General features: G+C 35.1%; 1 protein-coding gene across 7 annotated transcripts in view; it reads right to left on the minus strand.

Annotated features, from left to right (window-relative positions):
* Positions 1 to 27,640, minus strand: part of lama2 (laminin, alpha 2) — a 400,339-nt gene that overhangs the window by 123,596 nt on the left and 249,103 nt on the right. For all 7 annotated transcript variants that reach the window (XM_030128899.1, XM_030128898.1, XM_030128896.1 and 4 more), the window contains exons 24-30: positions 23,671 to 23,807; positions 19,722 to 19,853; positions 15,954 to 16,058; positions 11,050 to 11,193; positions 2,177 to 2,353; positions 590 to 775; positions 368 to 486 (exon numbers count right to left, since the gene is read on the minus strand). In XM_030128899.1, the coding sequence (XP_029984759.1) occupies positions 368 to 486; positions 590 to 775; positions 2,177 to 2,353; positions 11,050 to 11,193; positions 15,954 to 16,058; positions 19,722 to 19,853; positions 23,671 to 23,807 (1,000 nt within the window). The remainder of the gene's footprint in view (positions 1 to 367; positions 487 to 589; positions 776 to 2,176; positions 2,354 to 11,049; positions 11,194 to 15,953; positions 16,059 to 19,721; positions 19,854 to 23,670; positions 23,808 to 27,640) is intronic.

Raw genomic sequence — 27,640 nt, forward strand, 5'->3', positions numbered from 1 at the left:
AGACAGAAGAGGTGTACAACTATTACACCATTGCATATTTCTGTTTTATTATGTCAAAGCAGATAAATGGTGCGTGCATAATTAGATGTATAATTTAAGAGAAATTTAATCAGGCCCATGATGCTTATTTGCATCATGTTAAAATGTTTCTGCTGCAGAAATGGGCTTTATTAGAGCCAGTATTAATTATGACACATCGAGTACAAATCATCCCATCACTGATTCAGCTGTCTATTCTTTTTTTAATATTGGCACACAATCTAATGAATAAATGTACATAACTTGCTGGTGGTAGTCCAACTGATGGTGTCGTGCATTTGTGAGTGCGAGACTGTTTTTTTTTTTTTTTTTCTTTTTTCCACTTTACCGGCTGTGTCTCATCAAGTTGCCATGTGATGCCTTAATTAGGATGTAGTCCACATAGAACAAAATGTCCATGAAGTCCTCACGAGTCATAGACCTGCCATCTGCAAACTTCCACTCATGCTGTGCACAGGCAGAAATAATCACAGAAATGATTTTTTCTTTTTTTGAAAGCGAGAACTTGAAATTGAAATAGCCACGTTTTCCTAAAAGGGTTGGGCTGTACCTCTGTCATGTCGATCTCGTGACGGGTGAGCTGACCGATCTGGAGCCCCGGGATGTGGCGAGTCATAACCGTGTTGTGATTAGCCCCGCCTTTAACGATGACCTGCGGCTCATATGATGATGGTCCGGTTTCATCTCTGGCCTCGTAGTACACGGCATATTTCAGCTGACCACCATATGCTGTGATCTAGAAAATTACAGGGTGGGGAAGCAAAATTTACAGTGAACATTTAGTTGTTTTTTCTCAGCAGGCACAACGTCAGTTGTTTTGAAACCAAACATATATTGATGTCATAATCATACCTAACACTATTATCCATACCTTTTCAGAAACTTTTGCCCATATGAGTAATCAGGAAAGCAAACGTCAAAGAGTGTGTGATTTGCTGAATGCACTCGTCACACCAAAGGACATTTCAAAAATAGTTGGAGTGTCCATAAAGACTGTTTATAATGTAAAGAAGAGAATGACTATGAGCAAAACTATTACGAGAAAGTCTGGAAGATACTATTAAAGAAGAACGGGAGAAGTTGTCACCCGAATATTTGAGGAACACTTGCACAAGTTTCAGGAAGTGTGTGAAGGCAGTTATTGAGAAAGAAGGAGGACACATAGAATAAAACATTTTCTATTATGTACATTTTCTTGTGGCAAATAAATTCTCATGACTTTCAATAAACTAATTGGTCATACACTGTCTTTCAATCCCTGCCTCAAAATATTGTAAATTTTGCTTCCCCACCCTGTATAAGGAAGATTATACATAGTTAGAAATTAAAGCCAGTATATTGTATTTATATGGGTTTATAATTTGCACATACGTTCTGGATTATGATGTAGAATTATATATATTCTAATTATATTGATTGGTAAAGACATGTATGCATGTATTAATATAAATTGATATAGTTTGTGTGTGGCATTGTAATAAATAGATGGGATCAAATAAGTGTTTACCTCTTTCCACTCCTTTTCAGATGTATATACATATTTATTTTGTATAATAGTATACATTCCTTTTTTGTTTTGGTTGTTAATTTGCTTTTGTTGGTGGATATATTGTGCTTTTTATGTGTCCAAACCAAAACATCCATTTATTCAAGTCCCAGAGAATGAACTGAAAACAATTTTACATTACTACTATAGTGGTTATATAGTACTTTATCAGTCACGAAAGAAATAGGGTATCTGCAAATCTTAAAAGTACAAATTTAATAATTTTTAAAACCTTTTAAAACATCTAAAAGGAAAAAAAATAACACCATTACTGCAGCAAAAGAAATCAGCAAAATAGACTCAAACCAAACAACAAGACACACAGTTTCTGGCGTTCAAATAAATTGGTATTAGAGGTTGCAATCATTGCCTGGAGATATAAAATGCAGGTAAAAGGAATGAACAAAAATAGACTAGTTCATTCTCTACCAAATCCAATTTAATACTTCCATTTCAACAATTGTGAATGTTTTTACCTTAAACATCCAAAACTAAATTTCAGATGTTTCAAGGATCTGCAAGGACTCTGAAACAGTTTAGTAAATTTCCTTCACCCTGAAGTTCACATCAACACAACAACAGTTTTCTTACCATGGAGCCTCTGAACTGTTCTGGTAGTTTCCAGTAGTACGGCTCCGAGAGGGTTGGGGTGACCAGTTCTGCGTGGGCGAGGATCTCAGGATGCTGAAAGCTCACTCCTCTCCTCGTCTCCATAGCACTTGATTTATCCACCAGGGGGAGCACCGTCTGCTCTTGCCTCAGCGTTAACTGCGACACACAATGACGCTATTAATAATGCTCAGAAGTCATAAGTCAGCTTTCTAATGGTTGTAATATCATCTGTCATCTGCTTTATGCAATATGGTCTGCTTTGAACGCGGCATTAAAGGATTTCAAAACATGTACTGTATTATCATCACACCATTATCTATTAGCAAGAGTATCAACACTGATTATTTGGTGTATGATCACTTTTAAAAACAGGCTGCTGAATAACTGTTAAGTATTCAACATTAATTAATAACTTGATATTATTTAATGTTAACTAATAACTTTATATTATCTCAAAAACATGAACATAAAGCTACAAGTATTGGTATTCAAATTAAAGCAGACAGGAACAATTCAACAGTCCATAGGCTCCAACATTAACGGCTCTTCCTCTCCCTTGCTTATGCAGCTCAACAATCCTACAACATTCAAAGAGAGAAAGCTTTTTAGCCTTTGCCATCAGGAGGTCATGACAGTCTGAATACCTGACAGAAAATGGTAAATGGACTGAACTTGTATAGCACATTTTATACACCTTCATGGTGCACAAAGCGTTTTACAAAGCCTCACATTCACCCATTCACGCACACACTCATACACCAGTAGGCTGCTGTGGCCATCTAAGGCGCTGCCAGGCCCTGCTGGGAGCAATTTAGGGTTCAGTGTCTTGCCCAAGGACACTTTGACATGTGGAAAGTCGGAGCCAGGATTCAAACCGTCGACCGTTCAGCCATCGGACTCTGCCAACTGAGCCACAGCCGCCCTGACACTGAACTGACTTCTGTACAGATTTTGGCTTTTAAAGGCTGTGATCTTACAATTTTGATCAGCTGATGAACAGCCTATTTCAGTTTAACCCTTTCATGCATGAATTATGAGAACCTTAATCATGATTTTTCTCCCCTGTTTTTATTCCTCTTTAGGCATGAAAAAAAAAAAATGCAATTGACAGCTTTTTATGAACCTACTTTTCATGGAGCTGCAAAAATGTCCACTCAAATGGATACGATGCATTTAATTTTTGAAGCAAAGAAACATGTATTTACTGATATACAGTGAAAACTATGAAATATAAACACTTTTAATGCTGCTAATCTGATGCTTTCTCATATTTAAACATACTCTAATACTAGTTCTTACTCACTTCATGGAGATAATATACAAAAAAAACATTTTGTTAAAGAAAAAATGATAATTACAGTCTAATAACAACTGATTTACACTCAAACATGTTACTGCAGAACAGGTTTATCAAGAACAGCAAAGTTACTTATGCATAAGTGTCCACTGTGTTGGCTGATATGGAGCTAAAACAACAAAACCCATGAATGTACAAGAGAACAGCTGAAGAAGAACTGTCCACTGTAGTGACCAGTATGCATGAAAGGGTTAATTGTGGTTTCCAATAAACTGCTTACTCTTTTTTTTCCCCCTCACTCCTATTTCTTCTTTTCGCATTTTGACACTACTTAGAACCTTCTTAAGATCTAACAGTGCAAAATGTAAATTCTTGCAATTTTTCAACTGACGAACATGCATACTTGTGTCTCAGTCTCTTTTCTTTGGATACAACAAGGAAATACGTGCACAGCCTTAAGACACGCAAAAAAAATGAAAGTAAATATGTTGTAAAGGTTGAAGTCAGTATTTAGTGTGACCCCTGACCCCATGACAAGACGCAGCAAAAACTGTTACAAACATCTGGCATATGTTGAATGAAACCTGGAATAAAAAAAAATCAGAAAGTGAATGCCAAAAATGTCATACTGTCTGAACAAAAAAATTCAAGACATGTTAAGTGTAAAAGGAAGGTCACACTAAATATGATCACTTTGGTTTATAGAAGCTGTTTTTTCACTGAAACTTTTGTTTTTACTGCTGTACATACTTTACTATAGTATGTATGCTGTTGCACAGTAGTGTATGTGTGTGTATACAGTATTTTTTTTTTTTTTTTTTTTTCACATACGTAACATTCATTTATACATACATGAACATAATAATGGCATAATTTATGTGGGCACAAAAATTTGTTTTCTATTACCACTGGCTGCAACATTTTTTTTTCTTCCATTATAACCAGAACTATCTCATCATTGAAAGACACACTCCCTAATTTGCTCACATAACTGATTCACAGTAACAGCAGTATTTCAGCTTTGCACGTCAGGAAGTACATTAAGAACCGGATACATCAGTCTCCTGTGTTGAGCAGTCTGTGTTCCCACAAGTTTGTTCTAATAAACATTTCCTGTATAGAACATCTGGAGAGTCTTCCTCTACACCTGCTCACTGAAAACTTATCTATTAAATACCAACTGCTTGACCCATCCAGGTATGTTTTCAGATGCTGATAGTTTCATGAGGTGAATGCTTCCTTATTTTTGGACATAGCAAACACTGCATGTAGAAATTCTCTGTTTTTTTTTTTTTTGTTATTAAAGCCAGAGATTATGACAAATGACACAACAGCAGCAGGTGGGCGACCACGAAGCTGCTGCTGCTGCTTATAGTCATCTGTTCAAAGTGCACGGATAAGGCTGTGCACGGCAATAACAGAGGCATTCAGCTTGTTAGGAATTTTATTCAGATGCCATAACAGTTTAAAAAAAAAAAAAAATAAAATAAAATAATAAAGATTGCTTATGAGTCTTCAATCTGTCTATTAAATCTCAGGTTTTTTCAAGGTGACTCTCTGGTCACTGCATGTGCAACTTAACCTTGACTCGAGTCCTAATCTTTTCTTCAGGTTTTGCAGTTTTTCCATTATTTACAACATGTTTATGACTTTATTACTTGTTGTCGTCACCTCCTAATAGGGCAGGACTAGGGCTGGGCAATGTGTTGAATCAATGTGAGGAATCGAGGTTTTGCTTTCTGAAAATCTTGAAAAATAATCGCTAAAGTATAGCTTATTTTTAGTTTTAGTACAAGTCATGTTTTGTCCTCAAATCATGCAGCTAGAAATTAATTCACTAAAAATATTAAATGTCCATAACATTGAAAAAAATACATACTTAATTTTTTGGTGTCATCACTCAACTCGGCGTATAACAATATGTCAAATTTGATAAATTAAGTTGATGCTTTTAAATCATCGATAATTGTCAAGTGACATTAATACATTTCTTCTAGCTTAACAAAATTTGACCGCTGCATTTCCTACAAGTGGAGCCTTATTTTATTTTATCTTAGCATGTTAATTGTTAAAGAAGAAGTGCATTATTTTGTCATCATTTGTATGTTAATGTTGCGCTGAAACAGAATATACAAATGTGGCCAAAGGCTTTCACAGTGAAATTAGTTTTTGTTTTTTGTAAACTTTGCTGCACGTGTTCCCAAGGTACACTGAAGAACAGTTAAAAGCATTCCATAAGTTTCAAAGACATTTATTGACAAATAAATCACATATTAGCAAAGGATCAATTTGTGTCACTGCCAAAACGTTTGGCAATGACAGTAGATTTATTAAAGAAAAGTACTATTGAATATAGAATTATACTATTCAGTTCATGTAGATAAAAAGAAAAAGAAAAACAGAATCTTAAATCATCCATAACACTGAAAAAATGTAGTTAGTCTGCAGAGTTTGAGTAATGTGTTATTTTGCTTCTGCTGAAGAATTAATGATGGAAGAATTACTGTAAGTCTTTGATTCACACATGTAATGAGTCTGATTTACACAGACGTTATAGAATTACATCGGAGTGATTCATTATAAAACTCCAGCAGAGAAAATTAGGCTACTACAATCTGAGTAATTAATGGAAAAACTGTAGCCGCATGTCAGGAAAATGTAGAATTGTAATTATTTCATCTGAATATTGTCAATGTTATAATAACATTAAAAAGTAAAAAAAAAAATATTGTTCCAAATACCATTCAAGATTTCATTAAAATTAAGAGAGGGTAATTATAATTTAAGAGGTCTGTATATTTCTGAATGGACTAAAGTGAGGACAAATGTGAAGTCTAGATGTATTTGGGTTGTGGATGTGAAATTATGGTATGGACTTGATGATGACTAAGGTGTTCAATTCTTTGACAAAGTTAAAAAATGCCTCAAGTATAAAATCATTCAGGAATGTTAAGTTGAAATGGTAAATATGTTTTTTTTTGTTGTTGCTGACTTTTATGTTATAAGCAGAATGCTCGATGTTGTACACATTTAATTGAATGTAAGTATTCTATCAGGTGAAAAGGATAGGCAAAAAAATGAGCTTTTGTTTCTAGCCTATTCCTTTTTTGGCTTTATGTTTGTTATGATTATTGTACTAAGTGCACTGATTAATGTCCAAACCCAAAATAAACCATTCATTCATTCATTCATTCATTCATTCAATCAACACTGGTCCAAAATGATGCAAAAGTTTCTAATTAGAAGCCATCACATACAGCGTAAGACTCCAGAAACCATGAAAATAAAGGAATACTAATTGTGTTTGGTTGTATCTCATCTATATTCTACAGGGTGTATCAGAAAAAAGTAGAATCTCAGAAAAAACAACATAAAACCAAAATGGGAAGACATTTGAAAACCTGGTCTTATGTGTTTATTGACCATGTAATTTTCCCTTGATTTTGGTTTTATATTGTTTTATTCTGAGAGTCTACTTTTTTCTGATAGACCCTGTATAAGAGAAAATTGCGACTGAGATTATGAGTGATGATTCCGCCGTATGATTTTCAGCCTTACTTTGACACAGTTTTCTTTTCTCCTGTCTTGTTGAGCCTTCAGTAGCTTTGTTCTGCTTTTCAGTTTGTAGAATAATGAGGGATGGACAAGACCAAACGGATGCACTTTGATTGAATTACAAAAGTAGTTGGTAAAACAGTTTTTGTGGAATATTTTGCTAGCGTATGGATTTGCTGCTTTCCATAATAACCGTCCATATGATAATGTAAAAGGGAAAATAACACTCAGTCCTATTCCTATTTGATATGTGAATAATATCTGACTTATTACTTGCAGTCAGGAGGAGTTCGTCTTATTATTATTATATAAATTATTCCCCCTTTTCTCTGTTTTCCACTTTGTGTGTTGATATTTCAATATTACTTGAATAATATCAGCATTTGTTATTGACTGTGGGTTGTGGTCGAATGAACTGATTTAAAAATAGATTCATCTGCTCCAGCCTGAATCCCTTTTTCCACCACTGTCATCCAACAGTGTTGATATGTGGATATTGTGTGAATAATATCTGCAGCGTTATGGGAGAGTGATCTTTGCTACGACGGTCGCACTTGCAGTCACACAATTTTCAGACCCTTACACACCAACATAGGTATTTTTTCTTAATTTTTGCCACTTTACACTCATATTTCACATTAATTAATGATGACACATAGTTCATAATCTAATTCAATACATTTCATTTAGTTTGGTGAAAATGCACTATTTGTAAATGTTCTATTTGTAAGTGCATACATTTATTTAACTGTTGTATATTAAGCATCGCAATATAATAAATATCACATTATGTTTTGTTCATTTATGTTATTTTTACCCCGCCCCCAAAGGGGAGGCAAGGGGCATTATTTTTGGTTCAGTTTGTTTGTTTCTTTGTTTGTTAACACTCTAGTAGCAAAACTATTGCTTCAGTTCATACAAAACTGGGTTTACAGATTGCCATTAGTTGCTTTAACATTGACCCTCAAATTGTGCAAATATAACTTGCACATAAAAATTTACCTGATGGAAAAATGACAATTTTGCCAAAAGTCTCATTTTTCGATTAAAAGTTTTAGCGCTGGCAAGAGGTGGTTTTTCGGGCGTAGCGCAAATGGTATATCACGCAAAACTGCAATGGAGAGACCTTTTATCGCAACTAGGATCAGGTGAATCAAAAAAACAGATGTTGACGGACATTACAACAAGCGAAGAAGAAGAAGAAATATGTCGTGGTATGTGTGGACACACCAGGAAACCCAATAATTTTTTAATTTAGTATGAGATAGAAGGCTAATATATAATAATAATGAATACATCTGTAAATCAACAACATACGTTTGTCGCCATGTTTATGGAATGACTTCTCGTGTAATCTCATGATAATAAATAAACAAATCATCACATTTGTGATTTAACGGAAAAACGGACATTACGCACTTCTGTTTTTTTGACATTTAGTAAATATCAGTAAAGTTTTGTACAGATGTCCAATGGAAAAGCAGCTAGTGACACAGAATAGATCTGAATACATTTTGGGAACAGTAGGTCAAAGTTCAAATTTTTTCCAATTCTTTGCTTTGATAAATCAATGTTCTAAAAACGTTGGTGCTGTACTACTCAGACTGTCCAAAGGAGACATTTGATACCACTGAAAAAGTGGGACTTTTAAAGTAGCCAACATTAACAGAATTAATGGTTCAAAAGTTATTAAACTCAACAAACTACCAGATCTTTTTAGCTGTGGGCACTGATCTCTGAGGAATAATTTTAGTATTATTATTATGATTATTCATTTTAGAAGAAGCCAAATGACACATTTTTGTTAGAAATAAATAGATAAATAAGTAAGGACACATTGTTGTCAATTTATTTTTACTGACAGTGATTGGATTTATTAGTTTTGCTCCCCATAAGCTTCTGCACACCACAGCAGCTACTCTTCCTGGGGTCATTACCGACATAAAAACAAAGCACCGCAATTTCCCACAACTCGCTCAACAAACAGGATGTACGTACACTCAACACAACAATACGAAAAGCAAAATTCAACAAAAAAAAGTTCAATAAAAAAGATAAAAATTTATGTCTATAACCTGAACTCTTCCAAAAGCGTCACAGTGTATTTTGGTTCATATAAACAGAGCAAAGAACATTTTATTTTCCAACTTCATCTAATCTCTAGCAGATACTTTTTTTTTTTTTTGCTTTTATGACTGACATGAGTTTTTCCTTTTTCTTTTTTTTATGATTGATAAATAAGACATTGTGGACAGAAAAACAACACATAAACAAAGGGAAAATCAAACAAATAAACAAACTTGACATGACTTTTTCCCAGAATATCATAAAATCTGTGTCTAACTGTGCATGTGTGTATATACTTGCGTCCTTGTCCTCTACCCTCTGAGCAATGCAACGTAGTGTGTGTTTTTGCTTTGTATTTAAAGGCATGTGTCCTGTGTTTGTACAGTGTATGTGTATAGTGTCTAGATACGGTGAGTGTGTGTATGAGTGTGTGTTCGTGTCCCTTTCCACTCAGTGTAATCTCACGATTCAGTGGTTCAGAGAAAATCTGCCTCTTTCCAATAAACTCTCCATTTTTTCTGTGATTCTCTCTCGCTCCGTCCAGCTCACACTCTCTCTCAGTCAACAATAAATGAAGTGAATGTTTGTCGTCCAAATGAAGCCTCTCTCGCTACACTCTGTCCTAATACTCTACAGTTACCACGGAAACGCCAGTTTACCGCCGATGGAAACCATTTCCGAGATGAAGGGCTTTATTAAAAAGAGGCTGCTGCTCGACAATTGATCGTTAAATTGCCGACTGTCTGTCTGGGGTCTACATTATTTCAATACCTCTGTCTTCCATTTAAAAAGCATCTGTGTGACGTTCACAGATATGTTTATGTTTTGATTAAAACTCATACGGCGGAGGGTAGCTGAGACATTCTACAACTGTTACTCTGCTTCAACTGCAGCACGGCTGCGACTAACAATTACATTCAATGTCAATATGTTGATTATTTTCACAATTAACTGATTCGTTGTTTGATCCAGAAATCAGTGAAAAGTCTGTGTTTCCAGAGTCCAAAATGGCATCCATACATGACATCTATACAAGGACATTCAGTTTATTGTTTTACTTTCTTCAGTCTCTTCACATAAATTATCAAATAAATGAAAACACAATTGACTAATTAAATGATTGTTACATCTCTTATTTGTAATGACTATAATTTATACATTATATAACATAACTTTCTATTTTTAGTAGCATACAATGCTATGCAAACGAAAATGGAATCGTAAAAAAATGTGAATTTAGACTAAATTTAGTTAGACTAATGTTACAGCGAATATTCATATAAATCACTTCAAAATACATAACTTAAAAATTCTATCTATTTCTAAATACTAAAATCTATTTAGTAAAATCTATTTCTAAATACCATAAAAATTAGCATGCAAATTTGCACCGTTAATGTATGTTAGAATTTACTTTAGAAGAAGAAACAGCGGCCAAAGGGCCTAAAAAAACTAACATGAACCGTTTGGTCTCGAGGTAAAATACAGCATTTACTGATCAACTTCATTAACCTGAAGTATTTGAAAAAGCCTCTCATCCAAAGATGCTGTTTTATGAAGGATGTGAAGGTTATATCAGTGGAATAATTTGGTGTAGTTGTATGCAGCCAGCTGTTAAATGTGTTGTCTCAGCAGGAAGAAGGAACCGTCAATGTGTACAGGTACAGATTAAAACTATTACTGCTAACCTCTGGTAATACATTAAAACAAACTGAAAAAGATACACATGTTAAGATACACTTATTTATGAATTTTACAAATAGTTTCAAATATGTGTTGTATAGTATTCTCTTACTTGCAGTTCCTGATAGTGATTTAATGCAAAACAGCAACGAAAGCTTCCAACTTTTCTCATGAATGCAGCACAAAACACAAATATCACTACAGACACTATGGCTTTAATAAAGAACAGCAGAGAAGTGTGTCTACTCACCCACATCCTGATGAGCCCTTGTGCCTCTGAGCAAGAATCTGTCAGTCCATAACAGTAACACTTGCTGCAACCCAATGGATTTCGAACCGACAACCCAAAAGTGCTTGGTTTGCAGTGCTCACAGTTGTGTCCCTCCACATTTTCCTAAAGACACACAGATAAAACAACACAACACAGATGAGTTTTTAGTAACTGTTTCTTACATACTTATATAACACTACTTTAACAAAAATGCCATTTAAGGAACTCAGTAACTTGCTAAAGAAAACTCCACTATTACTACACTGTGTACACTACGGATAAATATGTAGTTAATGAGTGGAGGTTTTTCCCTAAAATCATGGCAGTGAAAAGTCACTAAGAGACAATAAAACTGACAGTGTAAACATCCTCATGTGCACATGAAAACACAAACTGGGTGATTTAAGGAAACACACTTTTAACCTTCTATCCACAAGCTGTAGAAAAGGCAAAGCTGGTTATTAATCCCTTTTCCCTGCATAAAACTGAGTATTTCAACACAAAAAAAACTTTGGGAATTTTTGTTTTTGTCAGAAAAAAAATATTTTTAAAGATTTGTGTCGATGGCCCTGAGCTTACCCAGAACCTAGCTGACATCAACCAACAACTAACTATCAACTGCATCAAATATTTAATGATAATCTAATGAACTAATACATGGATGTCAAACTTATTTTAGTTTAAGGGTCACATCCAGCCCAATTTAACCTAAAACAAGCCAGACCAGTAAAGTAATAGCATTATACCTTATAAACAATGACAACTCCAAATATCTGTCTTTGTTTTAGTGCAAAAAAAGTAAAATTACAGTATGAAATGTTTACATTGACAAACTACTATAAATTGTGAATAACCTGAACATGAATGAACAACCTGATTTTTTTTAAAAGAAAAATATGTGCAATTTCAGCAGTATTTTTGCCTTAGCTTATCATTTACACATGTACATTAGAACTTACAGATCACAGTGGTTCTACAAAGCCACAAAAAGAAAGAGGATTCTGAAAAATACAGCATTCAACTTTATGACCTAAACAACTTGTCAAGACTCAGTGACATCCTAGACCAGGGGTGTCCAAATCCGGTCCTCCAGGTCCGGTACCCTGCATGTTTTTGATGTTTCCCTCTTCCATCACACCTGGAAGCCATTCCATCGTTATCAGGCTTCTGTGGAGCTTGATGATAAGCTGATCATTAATTGAACCAGGTGTGGTGGAAGAGGGAAATATCTAAAACATGCAAGATATCGGCCCTCGAGGACCGGATTTGGACACCCCTGTGCTCTGTGTCTTTTGTGTGATTTTTGCACCTTGTAAATACATCCCATGGGCCAGATTGAACCCTTTGAAAGGCCAGTTCTAGCCCACGGGCCATATTTTTGACACCCGTGAACAAACAGATTTAATAAGAGTGACTTGAACTAATCTGTGGGACAAGCTGACAAAAATGAGGAGAACATAGGTTACAATTTAAAGCCTGTTTGTGGTTTAATAATTGTGTAGGCTATTGTGGAATGAGTAGAGCAGTGGTCTGGCCTTGGAGGAGGTCTGTGCTCTGAAAACCCCTCCAGTCGACAGGGTGAAAGTTCTCAAAATAGTAACTTTAACCATTGACACAGAGTGGTCTCTCACCTCTCAGACATAATGTGTGCAACATTGTCTAAATAATAACTTTAATTAGCTATTACTTTGCTAACTTTGACTTTTTGACATGTTTTAGTTATTAAAATGCACTCTACCAGTACAGCATAGAAAATGTATTTGATGCCTTGGCTGCATTGAGACAGAAATAAGAGTCTCACAGCACCGAATGTTTACATTTTGAGCACTGTAAATAAGCCGAGAGCTGACTGGTCTAAAATGGGATTGTGGACAGGTCTGTATATTACACCTTTCTCTGCTAAGAAATAGGTTTACAGTGCTGTCAACAAAACATCATCCAATTAATGTTGAGCGCTGTCATAAGTTGTGCAGGTTAGTGGGTGTGAAGATACAGCGAAGGGACTCAAAAGTCAACTTCACTGTTCTGCGTTTACAGGCGGAAAAAAACAAATATTGTTTTATTTAGAAGCTCAAACGCTGATTATTTGTCTGATAAGGTCAATATTAGACGCACCTTGTTTAATTTCAGTTAAAAGTCATGGGATAATTCTACAAAAAAGACATGTGGGGGCAGACAGAAAGACAGGTTACTAGCAAAAACAAGGCCCTGTCAGCAGAGCAGCTGAACAGAGAGACGGGTGTCGGACTGAATGACAGGAAGTCAACCTCCTACCTGCTCAGAGCGAGATGACGTCCAGTGATCTGAAGCTCATTACAGCCCATGAAACACAGATATGTGTGTGTGTGTGCATATGAGTGTGTTTTACTTGCGGTTGCTCATGTGTGACAACGTCATCAGTAAGTGACAGGTCTGGGGGTCTATACATTGAATCTATGCGACTTAATGTTAAGGGCATGGGTATCCAGTCCACAGTTAAATACGGGGATTCTCATATGAAACTACTTCTCTCCATTGCAGAGGTTTTATGTCTTAACCCTTTATAGGGCACTCATAGAAATACTCTGAAATTCCACATTTCAACCTTAGTGTGTTATTGGAGGACATAACAAGACTTTATTACTTTGAGAAATGTTTCAAAATTTTGTATTGTTATGTAGAAAATCAAGGTCAATGAAGTTACCATATTTGGTTCCTTACCTGTAAGTGTCAAAAAAAAAAAAAAAAATCCAAGTAGTAAATATTAAAAAAAACAACAAAAACACATATAAAGTGCTAGGAACATGTGTTTTAGAACATGACTTTTAGAACATTAGACCAACGTAAGTGCTGATCCAGACCCCTGTCCACATCCACATTATCCCTTTGAACATCATTCCTTACATTAGTACCATTACTTCATGGTACCTAACAAAGCAGGTACACACTGTTCAAGCAGAGGTGGACCTTACAGACCCTGTAGACCACATTGGACCTGAGATTGTTGACTCATTGTCCTCACTGTAACTGTTGATGTCACTGACTTGTAATGTATTTGGAAATTACCAAAAATAGTCAACAATGCTCAATAAAGGTTTAAAGCTGTAGGATCTGAAATAAGACCAAGTCAAAGGATTAAATGTACACAGATAGGCCAACAAAAAAAAGAAAAAAACAAAACTTTGCAAACTCTAATATACTAGTCAACATTTGCTAGGGATCAGTTTTATATTTGCACAATAATTGATGTTGTATAATATTTTGGGTGACTTCATATATTATGTGTGTACTTTGGCTAGTCATGCAAAGAAAAATGGACCAAAAGGTAAAAAAACATACATTTTTATTGCACTTTCTGGCAAAAGGGTGATACAACCCTAGAAATTAGAGTTCACAACAATTACTCTTCCAATTTTGTTTTCACTGAAACCACTCAGAATGTTCTGAAACACATACGGTGTGATGTCAATAATGTGTGTGGCCACCATCCGCATCCGCAGGCTGTACTCCACTGGGAAAGTAAATTTTCTAGTTTCCAGAATTACACCCCTGAATATAGCAAAGTTATAGTCCTGATCCCTAGCAAATGTTGACTAGTGTATACTGTTGGCCTTTAGCTTTGATTATGGAGTACATTAGTTACAGCATTGTTTGGACAAGCTTATGCATTTCCATAGTCACTTTTTCTTCTACAGTAATCTTTACCCTGCCCTCCAAAGGGGAGGCAAGGTATTGTTTTTGGTTCAGTTTGTTGGTTTGTTAACACTCTAGCAGGAAAACTATTGGTTGAATTCATATCAAATTGGGTTTACAGGGTGGGGAAGCAAAATTTACAATATTTTGAGGCAGGGATTGAAAGACAGTGTATGACCAATTAGTTTCTTGAAAGTCATGAGAATTTATTTGCCACAAGAAAATTTACATAGTAGAAAATGTTTTTATTCTATGTGTCCTCATTCTTTCTCAATAACTGCCTTCACACGCTTCCTGAAACTTGCGCAAGTGTTCCTCAAATATTGGGGTGACAACTTCTCCCATTCTTCTTTAATAGTATCTTCCAGACTTTCTCGTAATAGTTTTGCTCATAGTCATTCTCTTCTTTCCATTATAAACAGTCTTTATGGACACTCCAACTATTTTTGAAATCTCCTTTGGTGTGACGAGTGCATTCAGCAAATCACACACTCTTTGACGTTTGCTTTCCTGATTACTCATATGGGCAAAAGTTTCTGAAAAGGTATGGATAATAGTGTTAGGTATGATTATGACATCAATATATGTTTGGTTTCAAAACAATTGACGTAGTGCCTGCTGAGAAAAAACAACTAAATGTTCATTGTAAATTTTGCTTCCCCACCCTGTATATATTGCCAGTGAGCCAGAATAGATCTGACTACATTTTGGAAACAGTAGGTCAAAATAAAATTTTTTTATTTAATTTTTTTTATCTCTTTTTTCCCCATTTACTTATAATGGGCAAAATTTCACATGTCTATAAAAACAAATTTTGTTTCAGTTTCCTTCAAACGTGGCACATATTTAGAGGCAATTGATATGTTGACATCAGCACATGCATAGACATTATGACATCAGCTGGATTGATGCCAAAATAAGCTACGATACATGCGAGGGGTGGGGTTTGTTGTGCCTGGAACCACTTGTTCTATTTACTTTGATGTATAACATCTACATAATCAGTAAAATGAATAAAGACAAATACCTGATTTTATGGAAAAATGGTTAGGAAAGTGACTTAGGAAAGGTTCAATGTAGAGAAAAGTCACCACAAAAATAGTATTAAATCTTCAAAGGTTATCCTGTAAGTTTTGTAATGGTCAGACCTTTACAATTACATTCTCATGTGTATTTCAGTGTGTGTGTGTGTGTGTGTGTGTGTGTTGTACCTTGCAGCTGCATTTTCCTGTCCGATCTGCACAGGCACACACTCCTCTCTCCAAGTCGCAAGTCTGGCTGTCCGATCCTGCGACGTTGCACTCACACTGGGTACACTATGGGGAAATGTGGATGCAGACAAACGCCAAGCTTCTGTTATCGCCAACATAACAGACTGAAAGTGGAGCAACCAGAGTGTGTCTTAGCTTTATGCTTCACCAAACCATTAAACTGTACTCCAAAATGAAAATGTTGCCATTATCGTCTCACTCCCACGTCAGTTGAATCACTCAAGTTCACACACAACACATCCAGTTTTTATGTTTCCTATTTGACTAAAGTCACTGAGTTTAAAAAGAAAAAAAAAAAAAAAAAAGACTGTAAAATGACCATGAAATTTCTGTCAACACTGACACTTCAGTGGGATCACCGTGCGACTTTGGCGCTGTATGAATTTTACCACTTAAGAATTTTAATTACATAAACCCTGCTGCTTCCCCGTTTTAAGACTTTGAACACTTTAATTAAAGTGACAGTCATGTAAAATCTAAAGTGTTGATGAGTGTGGCGGTCAGAAGGTGAATCATTTTTTATTTCAAAGCAAAGTGTATTTCCAGATAAGTTCCATCCCCATCATCTTTTTTTTAATATTCACTACCTGTTGCTACGTGTTCAAGTAGGAATGTCAAATATAGTACCTTCCAGCTTTATTCACATCATATTTAGTGCCATATATTCATGTTATGTTGTTTCACGCTGGTAAGTAGCTGCAACTAGAAAGGCTTTTGAAATGATTGAGGACATTATGACTTTCACAATTCCTAAAGACCCCGAGTTTGTTTGTTTTTTTGCTGGGACTGCTACCTGGAGATGTATTAGAGCAGTGGTTTCCAAACTTTTTGGGCTTTTGACCCCATTTTAACATCACAAATTTCTGGCGACCCCAGACATTCAAAAGGGGAGAGGTTTTTTTGGTTTTTTTTGGGCTAAAATTAATTTGTTTTTGATCATGTAATAGTTTGCTGTACTATGTTGCAAATAAATGTTAATTTTACACGACATTTAGTCTATATAATGTATATTATTATGGACGGAGGCAGAAAAGCCAGGTGTAGATTACTGCACAAAGTGAGAATTTTATTTTCCTTGGTCAGGATATGTACAGTCAGTCCATCTTGGATTTACAAGGCTGACAATTAATACTGAACAAACAATAACTCAAACTATGAGCACACGGTCACATGATCGGGTCTGCCCTCTCAGATATTATATTCTGCATTTTATTTGAGCCTGATTTTTATTAGGAAAAGTGTATGGTGTTTTAATTATAATGAAATACTTCTTGAATCATTCAAAAATACTTTTTTATTAGTAATTTTTATTTTTATCAATTACTAGGAATTTCCGGCAACCTCATTTGAATTCCAGATGACCTCATGTGGGGTCCTGACCCCAAGGTTGAAAAACACTGTATTAGAGAAAGAAGACAAATACCTCTTTAAAATTCTTGTAATTGCTTCCAAACAGGCAATTACAAGTAACTGGCTAAAAACAGATGCACCCTGTGAGGATCAGGGCTATAACAGAGGAAATCTACTGTATAGAAAGTTTGACTTATTACCTGCAGCTCAAGGAACATATCTTCATAAAGCACTGGAGAAAATGGCTGGACTATAAACAAAACAAAGCATAATTACTACTGTGTTTCATTTAAATATTTTGTGTTCAACCAGTGACCCCTAGTTTCTGTGTTATATTGTCTGTTGATTAAAAAAATGTAAAAAAAAAATAAAGTATTAAAAAAATATCTGCAACTAACACTACACACTAATGTTAGCTTAATGAAGGGGATATAACATCATTGACGGGAAACAACCTCAAACAAACAAACCTCTTCTCAGAAGCAAATATATTTTTTTATGATATTAAATTTGTCTGACAGCTTTAGTTACTTTTCAGAATACAAAACCACTAACACCAATGTTTTTTTGTTTTTTTTCCAAATGTGATAAACTGAAGGTTTAAGGGTCACTCTCAACAGGCAGCATTTTTGCCTGTTTTCCATACAGTTCAGTATTATTTGCAGCGCTCAGTGTCCTTGGTGCAAAAATACTCTAGAGACAGTGCTTTTTTCTGATGTGTTTACATCAATCCGAGTTGAAAAAAGTCCAACTTCGAGAATAGCACCGCACTTGTTGACAAATTAAACTCAAGAGCAGGCAGAACTTCCAACATCAACACTGTCAACAATGACAGATCTGACAACCTGTTTATTTATGATCCAACACTGAAGGATTCAACATGATCCTATGAAAGAACTGAATGTCCTTAACATCCATTTGGTTTTGGAAACTTAACAGGGCAACCTCGGACTAAAACATATCTCCGATTCTGTCACATGACCTGCTTTGCACCACTAGGAAGTAGGTAAGTATTTCTATGAAACGCTTAAACTTACAAATGTCTCCTGTTTTTTAAATATACTGAAATCCTAACACTTTCCAATATGTTCTCTGTATGATAGTATGAGCACTAGTCCATTCATGTCGTTTGTGAAATCATCTGGTCATTGACATTTTTGTTGTTTCTGATACTAATGCTAAAAAGTTTTCTATTTTACTAAAGCACACTGTTTTAAGCATTTATCATTTATAATAATGATAATTAATGGTCAGATATTGAAAGTTACGTTCTTTCTGAAAACAAAAGTGCAAAAGAATTGGCAAAAAAAACATTTTCTGACACGTTTTTTGCAAAAAGAACATGAAGACACCTAGGCGGTCTGTTATAATTGCAGTCTTGAAGGAGCGATATTTTGCTTTTTTAATGGAATTATGCATTTTAAAACATTTCCCTGTGGTCTACATAAACTGTAAATGCTCTGCTTGGGTCTGAATTCTTCATTAATTCAACTCCACAGGCTCATCTTTAACCCTATTTCTGAGTAATGACACCACAAAGGTGGTTTTGAGCGCTGGCCCTTTAAATGCAAATGAGCTACTTCATGCCCCACCCCTTCCAGGTTGTTGACCGTGCTGCTCTGTCCCGTTCAACCACTTGTGTTTGTTAATACAACCAATAACTGAACATTTTAGGTGATTGGCTTTAAGTTTCAACATATTTTCAGTGTGGACTAAAACCAATGCTGATGATAAACAATTATGTCGTACTCAGAGAAATGTTCGTCGAGAAGTCTTGACCTTATATGTGCAAATATCGTGACGTAACTAGTTATAAAACATACCCAATCAAGAAGGAATTAAAACAGGTTGTAGAAATCCACTTGATTTTTGCCAGAAGGAATATAAAGATAGCTTTGCAGCACCTGGAGGGTTCAAATTCAAACTGTATGAATTATTAGGGTCAAAATATTATTTATTCTTCTGTATAGCACTTTTTTTTTTTGTTTGTTTTTGTACAGTTTCTATGTCTTTAAATCCATTCTGTATTTTATACTTCTATTTTGGTTTTAATTTTTCTTCTGTACAGCACTTCGGTCCACTGCAGTTGTTTTAAAGTGCTTTACAAATAAAGTTGGATTGGATTGGAAATACACAAATAAATGCACCAAAGACTAATAAAAGTGGATTTGGCAAAATATGAGCCCTTTAAAGCTGGAGGAGCTTTTTTCAAGCCCAAATGTAAGTTGAATTGTTGACCCTGTCCTGTTAAACCCACTTTCAGTCCCTCTGTGTCCCCCTGTCATAGATTCCCTCATATCTCAATAAAAGTCGAAGTACAGTTAAGACACTGACAGTAACGTTAACTGTGTCTTGTACCTGGGGAAAGTCTCTGTATCCGATCTGACACTCGTTGCACTTCTCTCCTCTGAAGGAGTCGCGACAGAAGCAGCAGCCGGTGTTGATGTTGCACTGTTGGGTCACTGAGCCGAGCACGTTGCAGCCACACTCCTACATACACAGAAAGACAAAAACAAAAACAGAACAAGCCTAAAAAAAAACTTCATCAGCAGAAGGCTAAGGTGTTATTTCTTTGAAGACAATTGCTGAACAAACAACATTGGATCATACTAATTGTCTTAATAGAAGAAAAAAAAAAAACATTGTGTGCCATGTTTGCTGCCAGGCAAAATCTGCACAAATATAATCATCATCATAAGCTGAACGGCTATAAATGTCCATCTGGTGGAAAGAATAAGCATAAGAGCAATGTCCTCAGTGTTGATTTAACTCTTCTCGTGTAAACATAAACAGTTAAACCGAGTTAACACAGGTAATTCTGATATTGTGGCCCAAGGTAACACTTATTTTTACACCTAATAACTATTGTTTTTTTCTACAAATGCTGCATTCAGATTTGCTGATTTGGATTTTCTGTAGCCTCCTATGGCTTTGAGGCAGGTATTAACATTGTGTAAATGTAAAGTTTAATAAATTAAGGTGTGCACAACTAAACATTCTGCTTTGTACAGCTATTTTTTTTTTTTTTTTACTTTGCTTGAGATCGTTATTGTTTTGTGTTGCTTTTTATTGACTCTTCTGTTCTATGTTGTACATTTCTATTTGGTTATATTTCTCTGTGTTTTCTTTTAGGTTTGTTTTGTAGTACTTAGATCTGATGTGGCATACTTTGCTGTGCTGATGTACTCTCCTGGATCAATCTGTTGTTAAACTGAGACTTACAGTGCTTTCATGTCAAGCCTCTAATTGCTAATAGACAACTTCTAATAGTTTAGTGTTATTGCCTTGCAGGCTTTGGGGGAAGATAGTTTCGGTGTAAAAATTGCTTTTCAGACACTTTGAACAAAGTTGTGGCGGTGATAAAGGAGGGAATACAGAGAAAATGCTGTGTAAACAAGTACAGTGAACAGTATTATGGCAACAGAAGAAAGAAAGGAGTGACGGAAGAACAGAATAAAGAGCAGGAAGGAGCAAAGCAAAGAGATAGTAGGAAAAAAGCATAAACAAGATGGTTTTAAAGAAAGGTCATGGCAACGTGCAATGATAAATTTGAAATACTCCACATTTAATTATTTTTATTCAGTGTGCAAACTATGCAATGACTTTCAAAAAGGTATGACACATACAAAACTCTTGATTTAGGATTTTTGTATGAATACACCTTTTATTGAGAACCTGAATAACCGTAAGAAAATGTATGAAAAGAAGAATGAGCTACCTCCTGCATATTGTTAGTTTCGCAGAGGTGTTGAGAAAGATGCTTCTTATTATTGTAATAAAGAACATTTCATTACTGATACAAAACAGGTCTAATAAAGATATTTTCCTGAGAAGGAAAATACATTTTTTTGTAAATGATGTACATGTCATGTGTATATTTCCTTTAAGGCTGTGCTCTTACTGCAACTAAAAGCGAATATGGTCTTTTTACTCATGTTCTATACTTCCAGTATGATCTGGAAAATGCCCATGTGGGGTTCTCCATCTTTTTGTCAGTGTAACCAGAGTCTGAATGGTCATATCAGAATTCATGCGACTTTGTCCATCACTTTAAATGGAGATTTGACATATCTCTGCACTAGAAGAGTCGCCCATATGCTATAAAGTTGTTCAAATGTAATACGTGTGCACAATAAATACTGAAAAGTGCAGCTTTTAATGCACAACTTATACCTGTAGTAGAGTATTTCCACTGTCTGTATAAGTACTTTCAATGACGCCATTTACATACACACTAATACTCCAATCATTATCCAATTTCTGGAGTTATTGGATTATAGAATTGATCATGGAAACAGTATAAAGTGATATGATTTGTCAGATAATGGCAGTTATCTGAGTTTGAGAAATCGGATTAACACACTTGGATTTCTCCCCAATACTCCAATGTCTTTATGCACGTCTACTGTTAATGTGATTTATTTAATTCTTTTGCATCTGCAAGTGTTAAATAAATAAATGAAAAAAAAAGTAGAAAAAACAAATTACAGAGTCTTATGAGTGGAAGATAAGAAGTTTCAGTCCACCGACATTATGTATGTATATCTGATAATTGACAGTAACATGTAAACCAGGGCTTTTCTATTATCGTATTTCTGAAGTGCATGTAAATGCATCAGATCCAATTATTACAATTATCTGAATTCAGAAAAGGCCATTATGCTATTAAACCCATAAAGACCCAAACAGCCACAGACGACCAAAACCATCTACAAATCTAAGCTGTTTAATAATGCTGATCCACTAATCCTATTAATACATGTAAATAATTGGTGTAAAATGCAGTTTGTCATCTTTTCATGGTCATCAGATATGACCCATTTGGACGTTGAAAGTAAAACCCATGGAGTTGGATCAATGACAGTGGATGGACACACATGTTTTTGTATTCAGCTATTGATATATTTGCTGAAAAAGTTACTTTTTCTTCATTTTTCTCTCTTTCTGATTTAATAACCTTCAACTTTAATCTGAGCATTTATCTACAGCTACATGATCAGTGAATTAAATTATAGGGAAATACCTGATTTTTGCCTAAAAACACAAACAGACAGAGGATAATATTATGATTAAATGGAGATAAATCACTTAAGAAAGGTTGTATCTAGAGAAAAATTCATTTGGGAACTGCCACAAAAGCAGCACTGGGTCTTTATGGGTTAAGCTCCTAATAAAAATGAAAACCAAAGTAGGTATTTTTATGCTTGTGAAGGAGAGCCTGTTGTCCTTCTAGAGCAGTGTAGTGGTTACAACTTCACCCTCACAGCCTCGGACAAGTTTCATCTGGGTTAAGTTTGTCCGTTCTCTCCAAAACTCACAGTTTTCCAGTGGCCATGGTAATAAATGAAGATCTTTAGTTGGTCCCCAAGTGCCATTAATGGCAGCTCACTGCTCCCAATGTGCTAATACTAACGCTGTATGTATTAGGATGGGTCAAACTCAGAGACTCAATTTCCCTACGGTGACAATTAAGCGAGTTAACCTTTAACCTTATTTTTTGTTTTTAATGGTGGTTGGCCTTATGAAATTTTATTCTCGTCTGATCATCCAGTCTAAGTGTGAACTTTCTGATTTGCGAAGCCACAGTTAATTGGTGATGCCAACAGGAGCATGAACACTATCTTTATTAAAGAGAATTAGGGATGAATCACCCTCAAGCATGAATCATACTAATCATAGTAATTGCTTAATATTATACATGATGAAGATACGGAAAGAGAAATGCATGAACACTGTCAATATTTCAGAGCGCATCCAAATTATAACGAACCATGTTTTGAAGGCAGAACACATACACTACAAGCAAAAAGTTAAGGATATTTCTTTTTTTTTTGTCATTTTTGCCATTTGTAAATAAAACTATGTCTGGTCATTAAAAAAACCTGTTTCAATTCAGTTCACACACAAAAAAAGTCAAAAGCGTTGTGCAAGAATCCCAATGGAAAAAATCGCCCAAAAAAAAAAAAAAAAAAAAAAATCCTTACCTTTTTGTTTGTACAGGGTGTCCCATAAGTCTCCATACATAAGAGACATAATACATATAGATCTAACATGTATTTCTTTATATTTCTTCTTTATAGTTCTTCAGCAGTGGAGGACACGCATTGAAATGTGTTCCCGACAAAATGGCAGTCATATAGAGCATATTATATAAAGAAAAAAGGTTTATGTCAAGAAACGTTTATTTTTCCTATGTATGGAGACTTATGGGACACCCTGTAGTGTACCTTTTACTATGAACTAAACAAGCCTAAAGTAATCGGAGACTTGTGTTGGCTGATGGAATAAAACACATGTGAGCAGGTACCTTGCATCCTGTTGTGATGTCATGGCCCCAGTGGTTGGGAGCGCAGCGGTCACACCTCTCACCAATAGTGTTTGGAGGGCAGATACACTGTCCTGTGTTGGCATCACAGTTATCGCCCACATGACTGCACTGACAGGCTGTGGAGCGAGAAGAAAACAAGAAAAATAGAAAAGGGGAAAATCATATAAATATTCATTTCATTAGAGCCATTTTAAGCAATTACGTTTTAATTTCTATTATGCAATCTATGATGACAAATGAGTGATTTACACAGCAGTATTTGACTTGACGGTTACAACGGATTTGTATCAAGTAAAAAGTGTAAAAGCGCAGACTAAATGAGGTTGGTGTCTTTGTCAAACATATACACTGTACATTTCCAAGTTTAATAGTCCAGACATGCGCTTGGTCACATGTTTGTTATGAAATATACCTGAATGGTACTGGGATCATCACTGGGATTATAAAAACTAATTTAATTCTATCTGCTAGTAACATAAAGGTTTCTCTTATTTCATTCTTAAAATTTCATTTTCATTTTATTCATTCATTCCAATCTAAATAATTGGAAAGGAGCAGGATGAAGAAAACTTATAATACCTGCCCCTTTCTTGAAACATCTGCTTACATCAGATACGTTGCCATTACAGTTATTACAGTAAACAGTTTACCTGATATTCAATGCAAATAAAATAAATCCAACATCCATAAGTTGAATTATGTTATTACATGCTTTTATAAAGCTTCTCTATTCTTTCGCTATACAAACTCTTAAACTGAAAAATATTTGTACAGCTATTCTCTTCCACTGCCAAAGAATTCCACATCCTGACACCCACAACAGAAATACACATTTTCTTCACATTAGTCCGTACCCTTTGCTGTTTAAAATTAAACCTCCTTCTATGTTCTTCATCCTGTGACACTAAAACAAATAATCTGTGCCAGTTTGCTGGCAAAAGTCCGTTTCTCGCTCTAAACACAATCAGCAATGTCCTTAATTCAACCAATTCTTTAAACCTAAACAATCCTGATTTAATAAACAACTCATTTGTATGTTCCCTGAAATTAACATTATACATGATTCTTATTGCTCTTTTCTGTAATAAAAACAATGGTTCTGTGTTACTCATATATGTGTTGCCCCATACTTCAATACAATAACTCAAATACGGCAGAATAAGTGAACAATATAAAATTCTCATTGCTTTATAATCCAACACATATTTTGCTTTACTCAATACAGAAATATTTTTAGACACCTTTTTTTTTAACATAAGCAATATGTGGCTTCCATGTTAATTTATCGTCCACTATTACACCCAAAAAACGAATTTCTGAAACCTTCTCAATCTTAACCCCATTAATAGACAATGAAACTTGTTCTTCCTTTTTTTCCATTTGTGAACACCATAAACTTAGTTTTATTCCAGTTCACAGATAATTTGTTTATATCAAACCATTTTTGAGTTGAACCATCTCATTCTCTATTTTCTGTACTAACGTTTTTAAATCATCTCCTGAACAAAGAAAGCTTGCATCATCCGCGAACAAAATAAACTGCATTATTTTTGATACATCACATACAGGGTGGGGAAGCAAAATTTACAATATCTTGAGGCAGGGATTGAAAGACAGTGTATGACCAATTAGTTTATTGAAAGTCATGAGAATTTATTTGCCACAAGAAAATTTACATAATAGAAAATGTTTTTATTCTATGTGTCCTCCTTCTTTCTCAATAACTGCCTTCACACGCTTCCTGAAACTTGCGCAAGTGTTCCTCAAATATTCGGGTGACAACTTCTCCCATTCTTCTTTAATAGTATCTTCCAGACTTTCTCGTAATAGTTTTGCTCATAGTCATTCTCTTCTTTCCATTATAAACAGTCTGTATGGACACTCCAACTATTTCTGAAATCTCCTTTGGTGTGACGAGTGCATTCAGCAAATCACACACTCTTTGACGTTTGCTTTCCTGATTACTCATATGGGCAAAAGTTTCTGAAAAGGTATGGATAATAGTGTTAGGTATGATTATGACATCAATATATGTTTGGTTTCAAAACAATTGACGTAGTGCCTGCTGAGAAAAAACAACTAAATGTTCATTGTAAATTTCGCTTCCCCACCCTGTATGTCATTAATATATAAAATAAATAATTTTGGCCCCAAAACAGAGCCTTGTGGAACTCCACATTCAATTTTTAAACAATTAGACACTTTCCCAGCAAACTGTACATACTGTTGTCTATTGTGTAAATAACTTGTTAACCAATCTAAAACAACTCCTCTTATACCATATGAAAATAATTTTGAAATTAAAATGTTGTGATCTAACGTATCAAATGCTTTCTTCAAATCAATAAATACTCCTGTTGTATATTTCTTATTATCTATTGCATTTGTGATTTCTTCCATTATGTTCATTAATGCTAGAGCTGTGGAACGACTACCTCAAAAGTCATATTGACTGTCATCCGAAAAAATCACACACATACTCAGACCCTTATATTATATTTGTATTATGATCTGTTGACAGCATATTTTACCTAGAACCTGGCTCCTGTGTCATAGCAGTGGGCTGAAGAAAGACACCTTTTATTATCTATTTCTGATTTTCTTGGCTGTCAATAGTAGTTGGCATCAATAATATATTCTGTACCAAGGTATATGATGTAGGAAAAGTGATTCTTAGTTTTACTTAAACTATGTGAGAGTTAAATCTTTTTTTTTTTTTTTTGGCTCCTAAAGTTTGAAGCACCAGCTGCTGAGGTTGCCAGGTTTTTGGAGCATATGGTTTAATAATCTGAATATATTTCAGCTCAGAGCGACGTGTGAGCACTTGAAACGACCTCAGTGGTTTCATGTGATGTAATACACCCTTAGGCACCGGTAGTTAAAGCAGGAGGAACTAACAGATGTTAACTAGAGAGTTTGGAAATGTCTTAACTGGTTGAAGTGGTGGTTTAAAGCCTAGAATCTGAATTTACTTGGTTCAGTGAGATGCTTCTCATTAATATGTTTTTTAGTGTGTTCTGAATGAAAACCTCAGATGAACCCAAAGTATCTGTCTGAAAAATTAGGAACTCTCTTACAAACCTAGTGTAGATTTTAGCAGCTAAAGGAAAATAAGCAAAACATGCACTAAATAATCTGGTCATTTGTCAGTGTTGTGTTTAAAACTGCTGCGTCTGAGAAAAAAATAGCAAATAAAATAAAATACTAGAAGCATTCGGAGAGCGCAGACCTCCGCCAAGGCTGATCAGTGGCCCCCCCGTGGGCCCCGCCACCCCCGATCACCACCAAAATTTAATCATTTCTTCCTTATCCCATTTCCAACAAACCCTGAAAATTTCATCCAAATCTGTCCATAACTTTTTGAGTTATGTTCCACACTAACGGACAGACAAACAAACAAACCCTGGCAAAAACATAACCTCCTTGGGGGAGGTAAAAATGCTGTAAACCTGATTGTATGCTAGCCTTTTTTTTTTTTAACCCAAGGAAATGCAAATTCATATTTTATTTCTATATTTATAAAGTTTATTTGATTGGGGACAATGCAAATGACATAGTATAACTTCTACCTGTTACAAACAAGCTGTAGTAACTGATGATTCACATAAAGAGATTATAGTCATTGCCAGTTTCTATCTTCAGCCCCTAGTCAGGCTTTTGGCAGAGAGAGAAAGAAAGACAGAAAGACAGAAAGAAAGAAAGAAAGAAAGAAAGAAAGAAAGAAAGAAAGAAAGAAAAGGATGGTTACTTCATCCTTAACTCATTTGGGCTATTTAATCTTGATGTTTTAGTATTTTTTGACACATTTTTCTGGTTTTAATCAACTTTATGTTTCAACAAATCATGACTTTTAATTTCACATGTAAATATGGACATGCTTAGTGTTAAATCCAATCTTAAAAACTCTAAAATCCCTTCTATGGGGGGAGATGACAATTTTTTACTGAAC

The sequence above is a fragment of the Sphaeramia orbicularis genome, chromosome 24 (genome assembly GCF_902148855.1).
Source record: "Sphaeramia orbicularis chromosome 24, fSphaOr1.1, whole genome shotgun sequence".
NCBI lineage: Eukaryota > Metazoa > Chordata > Actinopteri > Kurtiformes > Apogonidae > Sphaeramia > Sphaeramia orbicularis.